The 19,657-nt window shown below is 43.0% G+C and overlaps 1 protein-coding gene across 6 annotated transcripts in view; it reads right to left on the bottom strand.

The window, feature by feature from the left end:
• LOC131132041 (sodium/potassium/calcium exchanger 3-like) overlaps nucleotides 1-19,657 on the bottom strand; it is a 35,464-nt gene that overhangs the window by 12,981 nt on the left and 2,826 nt on the right. For 2 of the 6 annotated variants that reach the window (XM_058077217.2, XM_058077218.2), the window contains exons 1-6: nucleotides 18,716-19,367; nucleotides 18,153-18,409; nucleotides 9,073-9,195; nucleotides 628-704; nucleotides 369-443; nucleotides 206-290 (exon numbers count right to left, since the gene is read on the bottom strand). In XM_058077217.2, the coding sequence (XP_057933200.2) occupies nucleotides 206-290; nucleotides 369-443; nucleotides 628-704; nucleotides 9,073-9,195; nucleotides 18,153-18,409; nucleotides 18,716-18,900 (802 nt within the window). In that variant the 5' untranslated portion in view covers nucleotides 18,901-19,367. Of the gene's footprint in view, nucleotides 1-205; nucleotides 291-368; nucleotides 444-627; nucleotides 705-9,072; nucleotides 9,196-18,152; nucleotides 18,410-18,715; nucleotides 19,368-19,657 lie in introns of those variants that run through there. The other 4 variants (XM_078796155.1, XM_078796156.1, XM_078796153.1 and 1 more) reach the window with 3 other exon arrangements.

Below are 19,657 nucleotides of genomic sequence, written 5' to 3'. Positions count from 1 at the left end.
TATAGGGGTGCCATTTCATGTCTAGAGGGCTCTAATAATCTTAAAGGCGTATTTAGAAAAAATATTCCCTCTATGAATAAGCAATGCTACTTGACTTAGCATGGTTGGGCGTGGAACCAACTACCCGTGATAAACGGGGGACAGGGGTATCAATGATTGTGAATTGGATGTTTGACGTTTGACAGCAGATGTCGGTATCTTTCACCTATGACGGAGGTGAAGAGTTCAGGGGCTGAACTGCCCGCCGCCATGAAGGTCGCTCCAGCGACATCCTCGCTCAGATGAAGACGCTAAAAGAGACAACGATAGAGAACGATCATGGCAATGACCATAATCCTATTTTTGTGAAAAACGGGAATGGGAATTACCTCACATATCTTGTCTAGCGAGGGAACAAAGTAGTCATCACAGACTAAGGCCAGAGCGTAGAACATGTAGACGGCCTGCAAGGACACAATGATGGTAGTTGGAAGTTCACGAGAGGGAAATAAAAGCACAAACGTGGAACATCACAAGGAGTCTGGTTCATGGTTCATGGTCTGGGATGCGTGTCTTAGAGCACACTTGTGTATAAATACATGCTTAGCCAACCAGTGGAATTCATGGAGGGCTTGAGAAGACACTCACACAGAGGACGTGCAAGCCCACGGCTCCATCAATGCGCTCCTGATTAGTGAAATAATCTCTGGGGAACTCGTGGATGGCTGCAGATGAAACAGAACACAACAAGACACATTACTGTCGGCCCCTAGGGGGGGCGGAGGGGGGGTCCGCAGATCCAAACACTAACAGTAAAGAAGAATCAATTTCACAAGCAGAAGACAAGCACGCTACAAAAAAGATTCCATTCAGGATTTCGGATTCAGAACTGGAGGAGTCTGTTAAAGAAGGAGCTCGAGTGCTGCTAAGTTGTTGGGCTTTCGGGATCAGTTTGTCGTTTTTGCTGCCGTTGCTCCCAACACACCACAGGGGGGTAAACTTACAAAATACTTGTTTTTTTCCCACCTGTATGATGAGTGTGAATAATGTTGACTCCCATTGTCCCCAGTTCTCCCAGTTCAATCATTATAATCATAACCAATAATCATAACTAAGTGATTCGTGATCCTCATGCAAGCGGCTGGGTTAAAAATAGCAACAGCCCAACTTGACCCAGCTTGTGTATGTGTGTGTGCGTATCGAGGTCTGCTTAACTTGTCGTATGTTCACGTGTGTAGCGCCATGGCAACTCAATGCGCAGTGACATTCTCTCTCAGCACGGCCGAGAGCCAGCCAATCAGGCGGCGGCAGCTGCCACGCGCGCTCTCTCAACACAACGCTGGCCGGCAGCTCAGTACCAAGGAGGAGGACAGAATAGCTCCAAAAAGTCACAAAGGGAGGCCGGCGATGACCTTTGTAGGTAAAGATTGGTAGGCAACATCGTCCGAGTCGTAAAGACCATTCCACTCCGGCCAGTCCCCCAGCCGGCCAGTAGAGACCACAATGTCAGTTGGTATAGAAATAGTATTTAGATGCTATTTTGCTCTACAGTTGAGTCTTACATTTTTTTGTTGTTGTTTATTTTGCAGTAGAAGATTCAAAGATTCATACACGTCTACTGAATATGAGCATCTGAAAATGGTTCGGGATTATCATGCAATGATGTAACCCTCTGGTACGGTACTAATCTTGTTAATATTCTGTTGAAACCAAACACGTGGCTTTAGAAAAGAAACAGGGGAAATGTACGCTTGCTACATTACATCCATACCTGTATCATCTTTCATATACTTTCATATAAAGACCGTTGGAATTGATCAACTATCGATGAATTGATTTATCTATTATCATGACAGTCCTAGGAACGTACCAATGTAATGCACCCCTGGTTGCATTGTCAGGTTAGCCACATTAAGTACACACACACACACACAACAGCAGCTTCCAAATCCCTGAGCTGCGTGAGATCAATGTGGATTGACCCAAGCAGAGACGGACGGCCTGTCACTTCAGGGGCAGAGACAACAGTGGCCCCCTCCCCCCTTGCATAACACCACGAGCATTACGTAAGACTTGTGTGGTTAGGATCCAAACAGACACATTGACAGAAAAAGAATAATCTTACAAATCCGATACATCATTAAAGGCGTAATGGGGAGACCTCAACATAAGAGCAGCCAGGAAAACTGAGGATTCTTCCCGAGGACGACAGATGGCGTTTCCTCCATCCACAACATGCACGGGGCAGCTCCCAAAATCCAAAACAAACTGTCCATCATGGGCTTCTTCTGACCAGTAAGATGACCAGCAACATTCTTAGAAAAGCCTTGTTTTATTAACTAGGGACATGCTGGAAGGATCATGTCCAGGAACGCTCGGCTGTCCCTGCCACCGGAAGTCCGGGCCTCTTCAGTGGGACTGCTGCACCCACGACCCGGACCCCAATAGGCGGAAGAAAATGGACAAATGGATCGAAACGACGACTGATGTGTGAGATGGAATACCATCTACTGCAGGGGTCTCAAACTCAATTTACTTGGGGGCCACTGGAGCTAGGGTCTGGGTGAGACTGGGCCGCATCAGGTTTTCCAAAAAAAAAAAAAAACGCATTTATTAAAAACAAAAAAATTTTAAAAAACTTCGCTTTGGTTCTGATTTTCTACAATAAAAGCTCTGATAAAACATTCCACTGTTCTCAAATATCTTACTTTTTATTTTTCTACACAAAATAAGATGAAAAATAAATAAATCAAGAATAAAGAAAATCAATCAATCAGTAATAAATAAATATAATAACAATAATAAAAATTTAAGAAAGCACATATAGTTGGTGGGTAGACAAATGATTTTTTTCAGATTAAAATGAACAAAGCATTATTAGAGCCCTGTAGACATGACAAAACACGACTATAGTCACATTTATACTCTTTATTTACAACATATTGCGCAACTGCAGGGTCTTGAGACACATGCTAACTCGCAAACTAGAGAGCTAGCCACCTAAACGGTAGCCTTCAAGTTATTTCCTTTCAACTTAAATAGCCAAAAACTTACCACTTCCACACGGATAGGGAGGATAACTATTAACAGTTATTTAACCTTTAACATGAACATGAATCAAACGTAATAATTTTTTCTGGGTACATGATACCATACAGCATCCATATAAAAAACTTACCACTTCCACACGGATAGGGAGGATAACTATTAACAGTTATTTAACCTTTAACATGAACATGAATCAAACGTAATAATTTTTTCTGGGTACATGATACCATACAGCATCCATATAAAAAACTTACCACTTCCACACGGATAGGGAGGATAACTAACAGTTATTTAACCTTTAACATGAACATGAATCTAACGTAATATTTTTTTCTGAGTACATGATACCATACAGCATCCATAAAAAAAACTTACCACTTCCACACGGATAGGGAGGATAACTATTAACAGTTATTTAACCTTTAACATGAACATGAATCAAAGGTAATAATTTTTTCTGGGTACATGATACCATACAGCATCCATATAAAAAACTTACCACTTCCACACGGATAGGGAGGATAACTAACAGTTATTTAACCTTTAACATGAACATGAATCAAACGTAATAATTTTTTCCGAGTACATGATACCATACAGCATCCATATAAAAAACTTACCACTTCCACACGGATAGGGAGGATAACTATTAACAGTTATTTAACCTTTAACATGAACATGAATCAAACGTAATAATTTTTTCTGGGTACATGATACCATACAGCATCCATATAAAAAACTTACCACTTCCACACGGATAGGGAGGATAACTATTAACAGTTATTTAACCTTTAACATGAACATGAATCAAACGTAATAATTTTTTCTGGGTACATGATACCATACAGCATCCATATCAAACTTGCGCGGGCCGCGCTTGCGCTGAGAATATTCCGGAATAAACCACAAATTGTCATTCCAACGGCATTCTGGCTCATTCTTCTTCTAGTGCCACCAGGGAATTAGCGATTAGAAGTGGAGGAGTTGGTCCAGTCGGCTGGCTGGGACCTGACAAGGTGAGCATGTCCACTTGCATGTGTCCGTCCGTCGGAGGGAGATGAGTGACAGGAGGAGCCGCATGCATGGTGCTGCAGACGGAGAAAACTACACCCTGAAAACTCTTTGGTTGTGTGTTTGTGTGTGCCCGCTCCCGGCTAAAGGTTACATGGTAATGGTGGCATTTAATCAGGGAGGCGGCAAGAAATGAGATTATGACCTGTGCGGGCCTGGGACTTATTATACAGGAGACAAAAATCAACATCGTCTTTCTTCAGCGTCTCGCCTGAGATGATGACACGCCGCTGCAATGTAAAACAAAAAACATCCCGAGAAAATAAAACATTACTTTGGAATAAGTCATTGAGGGCAATTCATTTTCAATTCATATTTCCGCCTCCATGTTTGACAGCAGGGATGTTGTTGGAGTCATATTGGATTCAAACACATGCAGTCCGTTTGGGCTCCATTCAGAGCTCAATAAGTCCATCAGGTGTTTTCCCGTCAAACATTCAGGTGGGTTTGTACATGTCTTCTTGATCAGCAAAGCGCCTTACGAATGCTCTTCTTGCTGACGGTGCTCCCAACTCCTTTGACATCGTCGGCCAGCTCCTCCTGTGTCCTTGTGGGCTGTCCTACCGGGTAAAATCTTGCACGGAGCTCCACAGCGGGTGTGATTGACTTCCAATGGTACTCTCTTTAATCGCCAAACTTCTTCCTCGTGCTCTTGTAGTCCGTTCCTATCTGCTGGTCTGCAGTCTTGTCATTTGCATGGCGGCTGTATTTTATACACATGAGTACTTTCTTAAAGCGACAGGAAGTAACTGTGCAAGCAACAGCTTGTGTCAGTTTCAATTCTGATTATGTCGCCGACATTTTTTGCGGCCGTGTCTTTGGCTCGTCTTATATGAGCTACATCGGGCATCCAAATGTTTTCCTCCGAGGGCCCAATAGTGGAAAATCATATTGATATTTTGTAAAGCAACACAGGTAGACCGGCTAACAAGTTATACAGTATATAGTCCATGAAACCACATCTCGGCCTATTATTTTATTTATGTATTTATTATATACAAAGCCTATTATTAATATTTGTATTTGTAAATATTCTTCTCATTATATTTTGACTTTATTGCCATAGTATTTTCAGTTCGGCCTCACCTGACTTTCCAAAAAAAAAACTTATTTAGTTTTTTTTCATAATATTATGACTTTAAAAATATATTTTCTTACATTTTCAACAGCTAAAATGACATTATTTTTCCTCACAACATAGAACATACACTTCTGGCTTCATGCTCCCCCCCATGCCAGGACGTAAGACATACCACACGTCCACTCCAGTCCTCATCCACGAGGTCTGTCCAAAGTCCGTACATTAGCCTAACATGAAAGATAGCAGAGCAGATGGCCTTGATATTAATCCCATCACACACGTTACTTACAGGAAATGTTCCCTTCATTCTTTCTATCCGCTCTGTGCAACATGGCATCATCTCTGGAATCAACATGTCGGCTGTGTATTGTAGCGTCTGAGCTTTCAGATAATGCAGATCAGTAAAAGGCACGTGGAAGTACAACAACGGCGTAAAGCTTTTTAAATGCCACTTGTTTGGGAACGTGTACTTGGCGTTGAGTACGGAACACGCCCCGGCCGAAGGGTAGAGGTTAGCGACGTAAATGCACGGCTGTAAATGCACGGCTGTTGGGGGAGCCGCGTTATATCACAGCATAATCTCCGCCGTCCGCACTGCGGCATCAACGCCAACATGCTGCTACTACGTTCTTTCCGTCAAATCAAACATCACTCCCACCGAGGGGGGGGGGGGGGGTGGTTCCCAACAAGATGACTTAAAAATCACAGTTGAGGGAGGCATGGACTGGTCACCATGAACAATTCACCCATTCATGATACTGGTCTCCTGGTAATGACGTGAGTGGTAATATCGAGTGTGAACGAAGCGGGGTGTGGGCACTACAAATGTTGGTATCGATCCCATACCAGGTCAATTCAGGTACCGTAAATTCTGCTGTGTTAAGCACTTCATTTGTCTTCAACTTTGAACCCAGCTAGAATCGAATCTTGTGACATCTCCAGAAGTACTACTAATAGTTGAAATACTATGCCAATTGCAAGTGAAGAAACTGCAGCTCTTTTATTGACAGGAGCCAATCACAAGCTATCAGTGCACTCGCAACAAGCTTGGAGGTCATAAAAGCCGAATTGACTCATCTAACTAAGAACACCGCTATATTCATCACACGTCAACTGAACACTCCCCATGTATACCTCAGAAATATAAAAAAATATATACATCTCTTTTAGAGTTTTCCCATGAGGCATCTGAGCAAGGCATTCACTGGGGCTCTGCAATGGCATCAGCCTGCCTTTGGGCTTTGTGCTCCGGACTCCTCTGGCTCCCTGTGGTGGACGGAGACATCATTACAGCACCATCTGCTCTTCTGGCAGTTATGTATTATGGATAGATATAATAACTGCTGTTTCCTGTTTTAAACTCATACATTTAATGTATACTTCCTTTTAAGTGTTAAGTTGCCGTGTGATGACTTTAATGACTAAATAATACCTTTATGGTCAGCCCTCTACATTTAGTGGGTGTTTACACACCGGAATTTATGGTTCCTGTACTGTAATGTGAGTTCATTTTTCGGAAGGAATTTACACAGTGGAACCTTGGTTAGAGCCATTAATCCCAGACGGTCCGACTCTAACTGAAACATACTCTAACCAAATATACGCAATATTGCGTGTGAATGCATGAATATGGGCAATACCGTATGTAACTGTATTTACTTGACATGGGCTGAAGAGACGCGGTAAAGCTGTGAGCTCCTGCTACCGTGAAGTACACACCGCTGCATGCACACACACTAACACACCGGCGGGTGACACACAGTTCACTGGTTTCCATGGCAGCGGCGAGAAGAGGGTCTGTTCCCAAAAGCAAGATATGCTGATTTGGCTGATCAGCACTCTGGTGCTACAGTGGTACGGTCCAGCAAGTCCACAAACGATGCTTCCTACTCGCTGATGCAAGTGGAAGTTGCTAAGCAGGGATGTCAACTCATGCAGGTGGCCTGATATTATCATACATGGCTACGATATCGGATCACATCGGTCTTGGTTTGTCTGCGGATCACGATATCAAATGCGTATCACTGATTACGGCATTACGGGTTTGAATGACCCAATAAAGAAACTCAACCCTCTTCCTCCAATGTCACTTCCTGTTCGCCCCCCACTCAGCTCCCCTAGGAACACATTTATAGCAACACACACCATGGCAGATATTCTGGATCATATAAAGGCGAGAACACGTCCCATCCATGGCAGATATTCTGGATCATATAAAGGCGAGAACACGTCCCATCCATGGCAGATATTCTGGATCATATAAAGGCGAGAACACGTCCCATCCATGGCAGATATTCTGGATCATATAAAGGCGAGAACACGTCCCATCCATGGCAGATATTCTGGATCATATAAAGGCGAGAACACGTCCCATACATGGCAGATATTCTGGATCATATAAAGGCGAGAACACGTCCCATCCTGGGCCAGCAGCGTATTCTTTTGGGACCGTATGTGGATGGCCGGTAATGACCATTCAAAGACACGGGGGGGGGGGGGTGCACGTCTCCACAATCATTTTACTCTGACAAGAGGTGTCACACCCCCAAGAGGCTTTGTGTCCTGATATGCTGCATTCAGTTCCAGAGACTAAAGCTAATCCCCCAGGGCTCCCTAAGAGCCCATTCATCATTGTTTGCTTTAAACACACAGATAGTCAATTAGAGGAGATTTTCCTCGAAGGAAGACAAAAACATTCCTGTGAAAGTGTTTCGATTTGAGAATTCATCAGTCAACACAGTGGCCCTGGACTAGATGCCTGAGCGGTTCTCCTCTGAGCCCCTCCTGGATGACTGAGCTCCTCGTCCAGCTACCCTACGTAGATTCCGTAGTTGGACTCCGTAAGGTAGTAGACCATTTTGACGTCATTCTTGTAAAATGTCATTTATGCTCGGTTTTCAGAGTGTAGGGGTTCAAATCTCCTATGGTTGCTGTGCCAGACTGAATGTGTCTCTCGTCTTGGCATCCTGGGGTCGGGGCGAACACATATGCTGAACGGTGATGTAAACCTGGAGAAAAAGGTCTGAGAAAGACAAATAAAATCCCCCTCCATCACTGCTGTGACTCACCCGGAGCATAAAAATAGGACCAAAGCTCGTCTTCCTCTGTCATGATTGCACGGTGAGAGGTAAGGATGAATGCCGGATCACAGCGCTGCAAGCTTTTTGACCTCAAAGAATACCCAAGAAGCCATTTTGACAAAGGGGACTATTTTGGGGACATTGCCGTCACGTGCCTGAGCATCACCATTGCATATTTACAGGCGGGCTGCCGAGCCAGCAGCTCCAAAAACATGTTCTCCTCCTGCTTTCCTCCAGCGCTCACCAAAACACAAATAGAAATGCACCGTCCAAACTGTCAGTATGAATAAATGTCAGCTTTTTAGTTCGGGTTTAAAGATGCGCACAGACACAAAATACAAGCCATCTATGTGGACCAACTGCAGTCCTGGTCCACCATGTTCTGCCCACTTGCGTTGGTGTTGGTGTAATATTATTAACCTGGCACTGCCAATTAACTTCCTGTTCAGTGCAAAGTAAACATTTCATTTTGTGTTCCCTTGTTAGCTACCAGAAGAAATATGAGCGCATTTTTAAATCGTAAAAGTCCCAAAATATCATTTAGCAAGAACATTTCAAAATAAAATACCCTGTCAATTTCGCCTCATCCTCAGCGAATGGTCGTCTTCGGGCTTGGCGTGGGGACAGCAGGATAACAAAAACCTTTGCAGCACTTTTGTTTTGTTACTGCTTTTTATTGGTGTCACGAGCACTTGAAAGCACCGCCACCAAGGATGGCGGAAGTTCTCCAGGTCAACCTCTGAATGAATAATTCATCCATTTCCAGTCTGACGTTAGCTTTGGCGGTGCGATGATGAGGCGAGACAGTCTTACCTGGTTCGGTGCAGTTTCTATCCAGCTCGGAGAAGACCTTGGACTGGTTGTCATAGGAGTCTTGGAGAAGGTGCCGACTGTCCCACCGGGTGTCTTCAAGCGTTGTGGAAGGCGAAACACGATCTGTCGATGGTCATAAATAGTTTAAAAACACACAAATATTGCCACAAATGATATTTCAAATGAGCAGCTTAATAGCAGAAGTGATGAATGGAGAAAGATGATTTCTTTGTGGCCTCCCACTCCTTCAACTGCAGGGTTGACGGTTCCAGCCCCGCTTTCTCCTCCCCCAGTCACTGCTGTTGTGTCCTTGGACAAGACACTTCACCCCCTTTGCCCCCGGTGTCGGCCCCATGAGCACGTTCCGCTCCACTGACCCAGACGCTGACATAAGACACCCATCCAGCCCCCAGGCGCCGCACAACGGCACCTTCTAGAAAACACGTTGATCCCTTTGCATAAAATGTTCTATCTAATCCACGGCTGTTGAAGTTAGCATAGCAGGTTGCATAAAAAGAATATGGGAAATTTATTGCAAATGCTGATCCGAAATGGGAGCAGAAAGTCAACGTCATGCTAGCAAGAGTGTTTGGATGGCTAAAGAGTTTCGCTTTTTGTTCCCTTATGGCAGGGGTCTCAAACTCCATTTACCTGGGGGCCACATCAGGTTAAAATATTATATATAATATAATATAATATATATATTATATATAATATAATATTATATATATATAGTCTTAGAGGGCCAGCTTTAAAGGGCCAGCCATATATATATATAAGAAAAGAAGAAAAATAAAAATATTAATAAATATTACTTATATTAAATATTAATAAATATATATAATATAATAGTCTTCAATGCTTCTGCTATACCCTCCACTTTTTCAGTGCTTTGGTTCTTTGCAAAAGCTCTGATAAAACATTAAATTATTATAATTATAAATTATTATAAATTAATTTTTATTTATTATTACATTATTAAATAAATGTTTAATGTTAATTTTTATTTTTCGACACAAAATAAGATGGAAAAATAAATAAGCAAATTTAAAAAAAAACAAATTAAACTTTCATATCAAGGCGGGGGGCTCAAACTAGCGTCCCGCGGGCCGTGAGTTTGAGACCTTACGGTATCCAAAATGAAGCCAACTGTGGCCTTCTAAGCAGGCTAACGGTAGTACAGCAGTACAGCAAAATGGCCGCTTGAGTGTTGAGCAAGTTTCCAACCAACATGGGCTGATGCCAAGGCTAGGTGAGTTGGACTCAAATCCACAATGGATTCATGTGTGTGTCGTCTGATGGATTCTCCACTTGGTGTAAAATAGAATGGCGTCATCGGAGATGTGCTGCAGCAGCAGTACGAGATCTAGGCCAGCCATGCGCTACACGCGTGTCAGATGAGTGTGCAGGACAAAATGCTTCTGGGAAATGTTCAATATCAGGGGATTAGAAGCTCCACTTATTTGGACCTGGCTGCCAGTCCTACATGCACTGGGGTCCTACTTCTATAGGTCCAAGTCGACCCCATAACGTCACAGAACAGGGCGGCCCATCGCTCCTCGATGTCACCCCTAATGAGCTACTTTGTCTTCATTAGTGTCCCTTGGCAGATGTGTTACATGCATGTAGGAACGCCAGCGTGCACGTTTGTTCACAGGGATACGTAGTGGATCTCGTTCTACAGCACAGCACGTGGCCAGCGTGCTAAATAGATCAATAACGGATATTCAACGGATGTTTGCGTGGAGGAAATTTACATTTCACGTCTTGAGAGCACGAGCGCTAAACAAATGCGAGCTTCATCGTCGTCCCGAGAGATGAAGAACTAGGCCGTGTTGGTTTGTGCTATGTATGGACGCGCTAAAACACGCAACACGTGATAAAGCATCTGTTAGCCGAGCATTATCATGTCCTGATTTCATACGCGGTTATCGCTACATCGCACTTTTTCAGATGGTCGCTGTTTCCTGGTAGTTTGCGCTGTTACAAACATGTCAAAACATGAAATAGAAGTGCTGTCTTGTATTCTGGTCACTAGGCGGCAGTAAGGACACTACAATGCGGCATTACCTTACATGACGTTACCTTAACACTAAACACACCTAAACACAAAAAGTTCTCCATTTGGAAATGAATTTCAGGCTAACTGGTTAGCTTAAAAGCATAAAACAATGGCAAACCTTCCCAGGAGTGGCCGGCCAAACAAATGACACCAAGAGTGCGGCCACGACGCCTCCAAGAGGTCACAAAAGACCCCGCAACAACATGCAAACAACTGCAGGGCTCACTCGCCTCGGTTAAGGTCGGTGCACCATAAGAAAGACACTGGGCAAAAACTGGACCTGCATGGCAGAACATTAAGGCTCCTCTTAATTTTGCCACAAAACATCTTGATGATTCCCCAAGACTTTTGGGAAAATACTGGACTGACGAAGAAGGTGCGTCCCATGACATCATAGCAACATTAAAATATGGTGGTGGTAGTGTGATGGTCTTTTTGTCTTTCCGAATGGAATCTTTTGGAATGACTTTTCCGTAAACAATGGTATCCACGGAAAGGAATATTCCAATCTCTGGTCTCAATGCGGCGCTACGATCCAACAAAATAGTCCGTAGTGCATGCGCAGTAACGCGTGGGTCCCCACGGGGCTAATACGCAAGTCGTGGCTAGTATCGCTTTCCAATTTGGGTGTCGACATGGTCATCATAATATATCATAATATATCATAATCATCATAATGTAAAGCTGGACATCTCCACCTCTGCTTTTCAGGAAATACAAAGCTCATGTCCTAGAATTCCTCCAAAAAGGAGCCACTCCTGAGAGCACAATTTGGATCGGAGTGTGAGGGAGGACAGATTTGTGCGAGAGGAATTGCATAACAACATCGGAGCAAGCGACGGAGATTCTCCAGCTTATGATCAAACTCGCTGGCATGCACTTTGACAGCTGGAGGGACCCGGACGCAAATACCCGGCGAGTAAACCCACAGCCTAGCATGCTCCTGATTAAGGCCGTCATTTCTGCTCTTTGAAATATTTGTCATCTATACACTTTAAGCAGCTTAAGGAGCTCCTCAACTCCTGATCTCTAAATATGGCTTCCGACATTTAACCTGTCACCCACACGGATAAATAAAGACGAAAAGGTCCTTATCTCATTTTCCTAACCACAGCCCCTTCAGTGGCGGCCATTTTAGACCATTGGAGCACAAAAGATTGACTTCTACGCTTGTAGAAGGACGGAACCTACCAAAACAAAGACAAGACTCCGGTTTTTCATCAGACTGTTCTTTAGGAATAAGCACAAGACCATGGGTAAGTTTCAGGAAAATAGCAGTTCCCGACTAAAGAGGGGAGAAAACATTTCAAGCGTAACTTTCACTTTGGTACCTTTTTTTGTATTTGTGACAGACCAAATATCTAAACCAGGGGTCTCAAACACACGGCCCGCGGGCCTAATGTGGCCCGCAGGACACTAGTTTGAGGCCCCCGCTTTGATATGGATGCTGTATGGTATCATGTACCCAGAAAAAATTATTACGTTTGATTCATGTTCATGTTAAAGGTTAAATAACTGTTAATAGTTATCCTCCCTATCCGTGTGGAAGTGGTAAGTTTTTTATATGGATGCTGTATGGTATCATGCACCCAGAAAAAATTATTACGTTTGATTCATGTTCATGTTAAAGGTTAAATAACTGTTAATAGTTATCCTCCCTATCCGTGTGGAAGTGGTAAGTTTTTTATATGGATGCTGTATGGTATCATGTACCCAGAAAAAATTATTACGTTTGATTCATGTTCATGTTAAAGGTTAAATAACTGTTAATAGTTATCCTCCCTATCCGTGTGGAAGTGGTAAGTTTTTGGCTATTTAAGTTGAAAGGAAATAACTTGAAGGCTACCGTTTAGGTCGCTAGCTCTCTAGTTTGCGAATTAGCATGTGTCTCAAGACCCTTCAGTTGCGCAATATGTTGTAAATAAAAAGAGTATAAATGTGACTATAGTCGTGTTTTGTCATGTCTACAGGGCTCTAATAATGCTTTGTTTGTTTTAATATGAAAAAAATAATTTGTCTACCCACCAACTATATGTGCTTTCTTAACTTTTATTATTATTATATTTATTTATTACTGATTGATTGATTTTCTTTATTCTTGATTTGTTTATTTATTTCTCATCTTATTTTGTGCAGAAAAATAAAAATTAAGATATTTGAGAACAGTGGAATGTTTTATCAGAGCTTTTATTGTAGAAAATTGGAACCAAAGCGAAGTTTTTGAGCCCGGCGTGGAATGAAACTCCAACAAACACCATGGGAACGAAATTTCCAAGGTTGCCATTAAAGCTGTGTTGCTACCAGCTGTATTATATAGCCTCCATATTAGCCTCCTTATTAGCCTCCATATTAGCCTACATATTAGCCTCCACATTAGCCTCCACATTAGCCTCCACATTAGCCTCCATATTAGCCTCCATATTAGCCTCCATATTAGCCTCCATATTAGCCTCCATATTAGCCTCCTTATTAGCCTCCTTATTAGCCTCCATATTAGCCTTTCAAACCCACAAACTAAACTATATTTCCAAGCACGTATATTGCATCACATGGCGGTCATGTTTCATATTTGAAAGCAGGTGTCCATATTTCAACTAAGTTCAACTGTTAGAGGCTAATTACAAGTTGGAAACGTACCCTTGTTGTGATTCACCTCTCGTGCAGCGTGGGAGGGGCCCCGCGACTGCGCGTGTTGCAGGGTCCTCCGGCAAGACAAAGCTGCCCGGCGGATGCCTGTCTGTAAATCATGCGGCGGTAAAATACATCCGCGAACTCACGTACGTATCGGCCGATACCAATTCAAGTAAAGAACGCAAATATCGGCCCGATATATCCTTAATTACGATTGCCACAATGTTCACATTTGGAACTCAACTATGTGTAATGTGTTTGCACGCCTTTAAATGTCCCGACACCGCCTAACCTTCTTCCATCAACATCCCATCAGCTCTTATCACGTTCACTTCTGCCACCTGGTGGCCGTTTTTATAGCTTAAATTGCTCTGAAGGGAAAGTTGCGTTGCAAGGCTGGGCTGCATCAGGTTTTCAAAAAAAAAAAAAACGCATTTGTTAAAAACAGAAAAATATACAAACTTTTTCAGTGCTTTGGTTCCGATTTTCTACAATAAAAGCTCTGATAAAACATTCCACTGTTCTCAAATATCTTACTTTTTATTTTTCTGCGCAAAATAAGATGAAAAATAAATAAACAAATCAAGAATAAAGAAAATCAATCAATCAGTAATAAATAAATATAATAATAATAATAAAAACTTAAGAAAGCACATATAGTTGGTGGGTAGACAAATGATTTTTTTCAGATTAAAATGAACAAAGCATTATTAGAGCCCTGTAGACATGACAAAACACAACTATAGTCACATTTATACTCTTTTTATTTACAACATATTGCGCAACTGCAGGGTCTCGAGACACATGCTAACTCGCAAACTAGAGAGCTAGCGACCTAAACGGTAGCCTTCAAGTTATTTGCTTTCAACTTAAATAGCCAAAAACTTACCACTTCCACACGGATAGGGAGGATAACTATTAACAGTTATTTAACCTTTAACATGAACATGAATCAAACGTAATAATTTTTTCTGGGTACATGATACCATACAGCATCCATATAAAAAACTTACCACTTCCACACGGATAGGGAGGATAACTATTAACAGTTATTTAACCTTTAACATGAACATTAATCAAAGGTAATAATTTTTTCTGGGTACATGATACCATACAGCATCCATATCAAACATTAAACTTTCATATCAAGGCGGGGGCCTCAAACTAGTGTCCGCGTGTTTGAGACCCCTGATCTAGCCAAACAACCCCCCCCCCCCCACATTCATACCCATGGACAATTTGGGCTGACCAATGAAGCTAACATGTTTTTGTGACGCTTGCCACGCAGGATGATGCCCAGGAATGTGCCATCTGAGGTGAAACATCAAACGGAAGTGATCATTGCCTGAATCTTCTTCAAAGCCGTGGACTTTCTTCCACTCCCGTCTCATTTGTTCTGTGTCACTGAGCCGAAAATCCCAGAATACACACCGCGGGTACAAAAATAGTCTTTGGATTGCATGATGAATTAGCTTGGGCATACACGAGCCAAGAGGAGAGACTGGAGAGAAGAGGAACTCAAATGTTCACGCCAAAAAATGACCCACAGACGAGATCAGTGACCTCTTCGTATCCGTCACAACCAAGTCCATTCACGTGACACGTGTGACAAACGTGTTAGGGGAGCTTCACTTGGTGTTAAAGGTCCACCGCTTCAACATGCACGCTTACTTTCACATCAGGTAAAACAATACCATACACTCCGTTATCAATATTTCACCTTCCTATGTTCTTTATTTGCTATTACAGCAGAACCTTGGTTAGCGTCAATAATTTGTTCCAGAAGCTAACCGAAAGCAAGTCAAAAAAAGAAATTCAGTTCCAAATGTGAAAAATAGTTCCTTCCTCCAGGCTCCTGTTTTTCCTCTTTGCATTACCCCTACACCAGGGGTCTCAAACTCGCGGCCCGCGGGCCACGCTAGTTTGAGGCCCCCACCTTGATACCAAAGTTTAATGTTGAAACGACAGCTTAAAGCTGTGTGCACACCGGACACAATGAACATGATTTTGCCCCGCCCATACTGTTACCCCGCATTGTTTTGCTTTGGATTAGCAATGAAGCTAAAGGCTTATGGCGCTGGGTACAAATAAATGCAGGAAATGATTTGGAATAAATCCACGTCAAGATAAAGCATCTCATTAAACATGTTGTTAAAGTTACCACGCTGCTCCCAGATGGAACTGATGCTAACATGCTAACTTGCTAATTGGGTACAATTATTACGTTTCATTAATGTTCATGTTAAAGGTTAAATAACTGTTAATACTGTACATTTCAATCTGAAAAAAATATGTGTTTTTTTTTTTGAAAACCTGATGCGGCCTAGCTCCGGTGGCCCCCAGGTAAATTGAGTTTGAGACCCCTGCCCTACACTCTTTATGTCTAATTCTTTAAGTCCAATTTGTATCTGCAAAGTGCTCCATCTGTGCCTCCATTCGGCCGGCGTCCTCAAAGGAGGAGCCCCAGCAAGCGAGAAGGTAAGTTCTTATGTAATAAGATGATGTGGACGCTATCGAGCGCTAGCGTTAATGGCCATTTGTTTATCGCAGATGGATGACAAAGGACTTTAGCTAGAATAACAAAGTTGATCTGTATTAAAACCTGAAGATAATAGCCGCTCATGTGACTAATCCCCTCTCGTATGGAGCTTTCCTCTCGCGTCTGCCGGGCTTTTACCTTGTCATTTGAGGGGTTAAACACAACTGCACGAGTGCAGACACATACTGTGCACTATACTTTGCTTTTGGTCCGACACTCGGGCACCGCGCGGGCCGTGTGAAGCAGGCGGGTTGCATAAAGATGGCCTGTGGTTTAAACAGTGAAAAAAGGTCTACCTGTTAATCATTGTGAGTCTCCTTTGAAGCCTGCGGCTCGTATCGCTAATTCGTGGCTCAAAGAACTGCAGTTGCAGCAGGAAGTAGCGAAATGGACAAGCGAAGTGCATGCGAATATCACAATTATGTTTTGATTTCATTTACAGTATATTTGATATTTTATTTGTGTTTTACGTCTTATGCAGCAATCGTGTTTTGATCTGACAAACCTTAAGTAACTTTGATCAAGTGTAGAATTACTACAGCTTCTGTTTTTTTAGCAGATGTTAAACTTCGATCTCATCTCATCCTGGGAGCTAAAAAGTTTGTCTTTGTTGTGTTCTCTCTTGCTCAAGTGGTCATTTGCAACAAGACCACAACGGAAGAGAGAGACTGATAACGTGTGTCATGAACAAATTATGAGGCTGCTCAATTCTGACGCTGAGGAAAACAAATTTACTGATTTTAGTTCCCGGGATGCCGTCACTTCCTGTTGACAGAGAAGGACACTATTGGGAAGAGCTCCAACATTGCTACTGCAGTTTGCAACTTTTGGGGGAAAATTCCCGACCATAACAGCACCTCTAAAAAGTGCACCGACAACTCTGCCTTCATTCGGGACAAGCGAGAGGTCATAACGAACAAACAGTAGTAGCTAGCTAGCCCGAGATTTGGATTCCCCAGTCTGTAACGACTGGTGAGACAACACTCGGTGGCGTGACAACACCCGCTGTAAGAGTTGTTAAGGCAAGCTAACGGGCTAATCGACGGACGGTGTTGCCATAAGGCGTTGCTTAGCAACCGCAACAGTGCCAAAGTAAAAAGGAAAAGGATCTCCCCGTGACATACATACATTGCGGACCTGCCAGCTCTTGTACCTCGGGTCGAACCCGAACCCGAACCCTAGGAGAACATACAACCACAAATTTAACTATGACATGTGGAGTACCCCAGGGGTCAATACTGGGACCAAAAGAGTTCAACTTGTACATCAATGACATCTGCAGAGTTAGCAAAGACTTAAAGCTGGTATTATTTGGGGATGATACCACTGCCTTTTGTTTCGGGGGAAGCACAGAAGAAACCAGTGGAAAGGTCGGAGATGAAATGGTCATATTAAAATTATGTAAGTATTCTTTATGAAATATTTATGTTTGCTTACTCCGGTACCTACCATCTTTCTTTTACTACAATAACACAAATTGGTATCTAGTCCATGTTCCACACAGAAAGTGAATAAGTGATCAGAAATTGCTGGGACATGGATAAGTGTCCGATCGGATCTACTTCTTCCGACTCCTTTTTGGGCATGTTGAATAGTGCAATAGTAAAAGTGTGACTTTGTTAACCAAAGCATGTAAATAAACCAAACATTGCCCTGGGTGTGATTCCACTCACCACAGCCGGAGGACAAAATGCCTCCCGAATAATCAATTAAGAGTGTTATTAGCAACTGAGCGGACTCGTTCATAAAGCAAACGTGCAAGTCCAAGTTTCGTGCTTGCGCTTCATCTCATCCGCAAAAAAAGACGCCGACAACGATACTCCTATTTCGGGATCGCTCATGTCTTACCTCCGCGCTGTGCCACCTTCCGGAGCCCGGCGGCCAGTCCCAGCAGAAAGCCCGCCAAGCACATCTGGACGGCGAACAACTCCTTTCGCTTTCTCCGCCTGCCGTTGCTCTTCCGCCGGCTCAGCATCACTCCGACTCCCACGCTCGTCTCGGGCGTTCCGTGTTCCTCCGCGCGGCCCATGACGCTCTTCGTCCGGCGAGCGTTCCCGTGGATGCCCCGGTGATGGTGCTGATGCAAAAAGGACGCGTGATGGGAGCTGCGGGTGCAGATGTGGATGCCTTGGCGATGGAATCTCAATGTGTAAGCTACTGTGTGTTACGGGCTGCTACATCCGATGGAGACTTTCAAAATAAGACGATAAGAAGACACGTTAAAAAAATGGAAGAATTTACGTGTGGCTGAGCTTCTTAGAGCTTCAAATTGCGAAAAGAAGAAATGGGAGTGAGACAAAGACATTTTTGAGTCATCCATTTATGGTAAACAAGCATTGAAATGAAATAGGCTGTCCAAAGTCTAAATAGAAATAAAATGTTCACAAAAGGGGTGCAATTCTTGTTAGTACCTCAAAAATGGCTTTGGGCATGTCTGATACCAGAGTTCCAGGAGGCCAGTGGCAATGTTGCTCCAGGTGGAGAAGATGGCTTCACAGAGGGCATCCACTGTCTGGAACTGAAACGTTCCCCTTAAACGTTCCTCGTTGGATGAGGGGAACACGGACGGTCCAAGCGTCAACAAATAAAGAATCATGAATTTATTTGCTTAAGAAGCGAGTCGTTACCACACAGACCAGGGTCTTCAGTCTTGAGGGATGCCCCCTGCTACATCTTCACATCCCCGGCTGCCATTTGACACCCCTGCACAACCTAAAGCTCCATTGTTCCAATGAAGGATCATGATGGTGCCCCCTCAAACATCAGTAGTTCTTCATGAGTTCCTCAGTAACTACTCTACTCAGTAGTTCTTCATGAGTTCCTCAATAACTACTCTACTCAACAGTTCTTCATGAGTTCCTCAGTAACTACTCTACTCAACAGTTCTTCATGAGTTCCTCAGTAACTACTCTACTCAGTAGTTCTTCATGAGTTCCTCAATAACTACTCTACTCAACAGTTCTTCATGAGTTCCTCAGTAACTACTCTACTCAACAGTTCTTCATGAGTTCCTCAATAACTACTCTACTCAGTAGTTCTTCATGAGTTCCTCAATAAGTACTCTACTCAGTACTTCATGTGTTCCTCAGTAACTATACTCAACAGTTCTTCATGAGTTCCTCAGTAACTACTCTACTCAGTAGTTCTTCATGAGTTCCTCAATAACTACTCTACTCAACAGTTCTTCATGAGTTCCTCAGTAACTACTCTACTCAACAGTTCTTCATGAGTTCCTCAGTAACTACTCTACTCAGTAGTTCTTCATGAGTTCCTCAATAACTACTCTACTCAGTAGTTCTTTATGAGTTCCTCAGTAACTACTCTACTCAACAGTTCTTCATGAGTTCCCAAGT

This window comes from Doryrhamphus excisus, linkage group LG14 (assembly GCF_037039965.1).
Source record: "Doryrhamphus excisus strain RoL-2023G ecotype Guam linkage group LG14, RoL_Dexc_Guam_v1.1, whole genome shotgun sequence".
NCBI lineage: Eukaryota > Metazoa > Chordata > Actinopteri > Syngnathiformes > Syngnathidae > Doryrhamphus > Doryrhamphus excisus.
The sequence above is the reverse complement of the archived record's forward strand: the minus strand, read 5'-3'. Positions and strand labels throughout refer to the sequence as shown.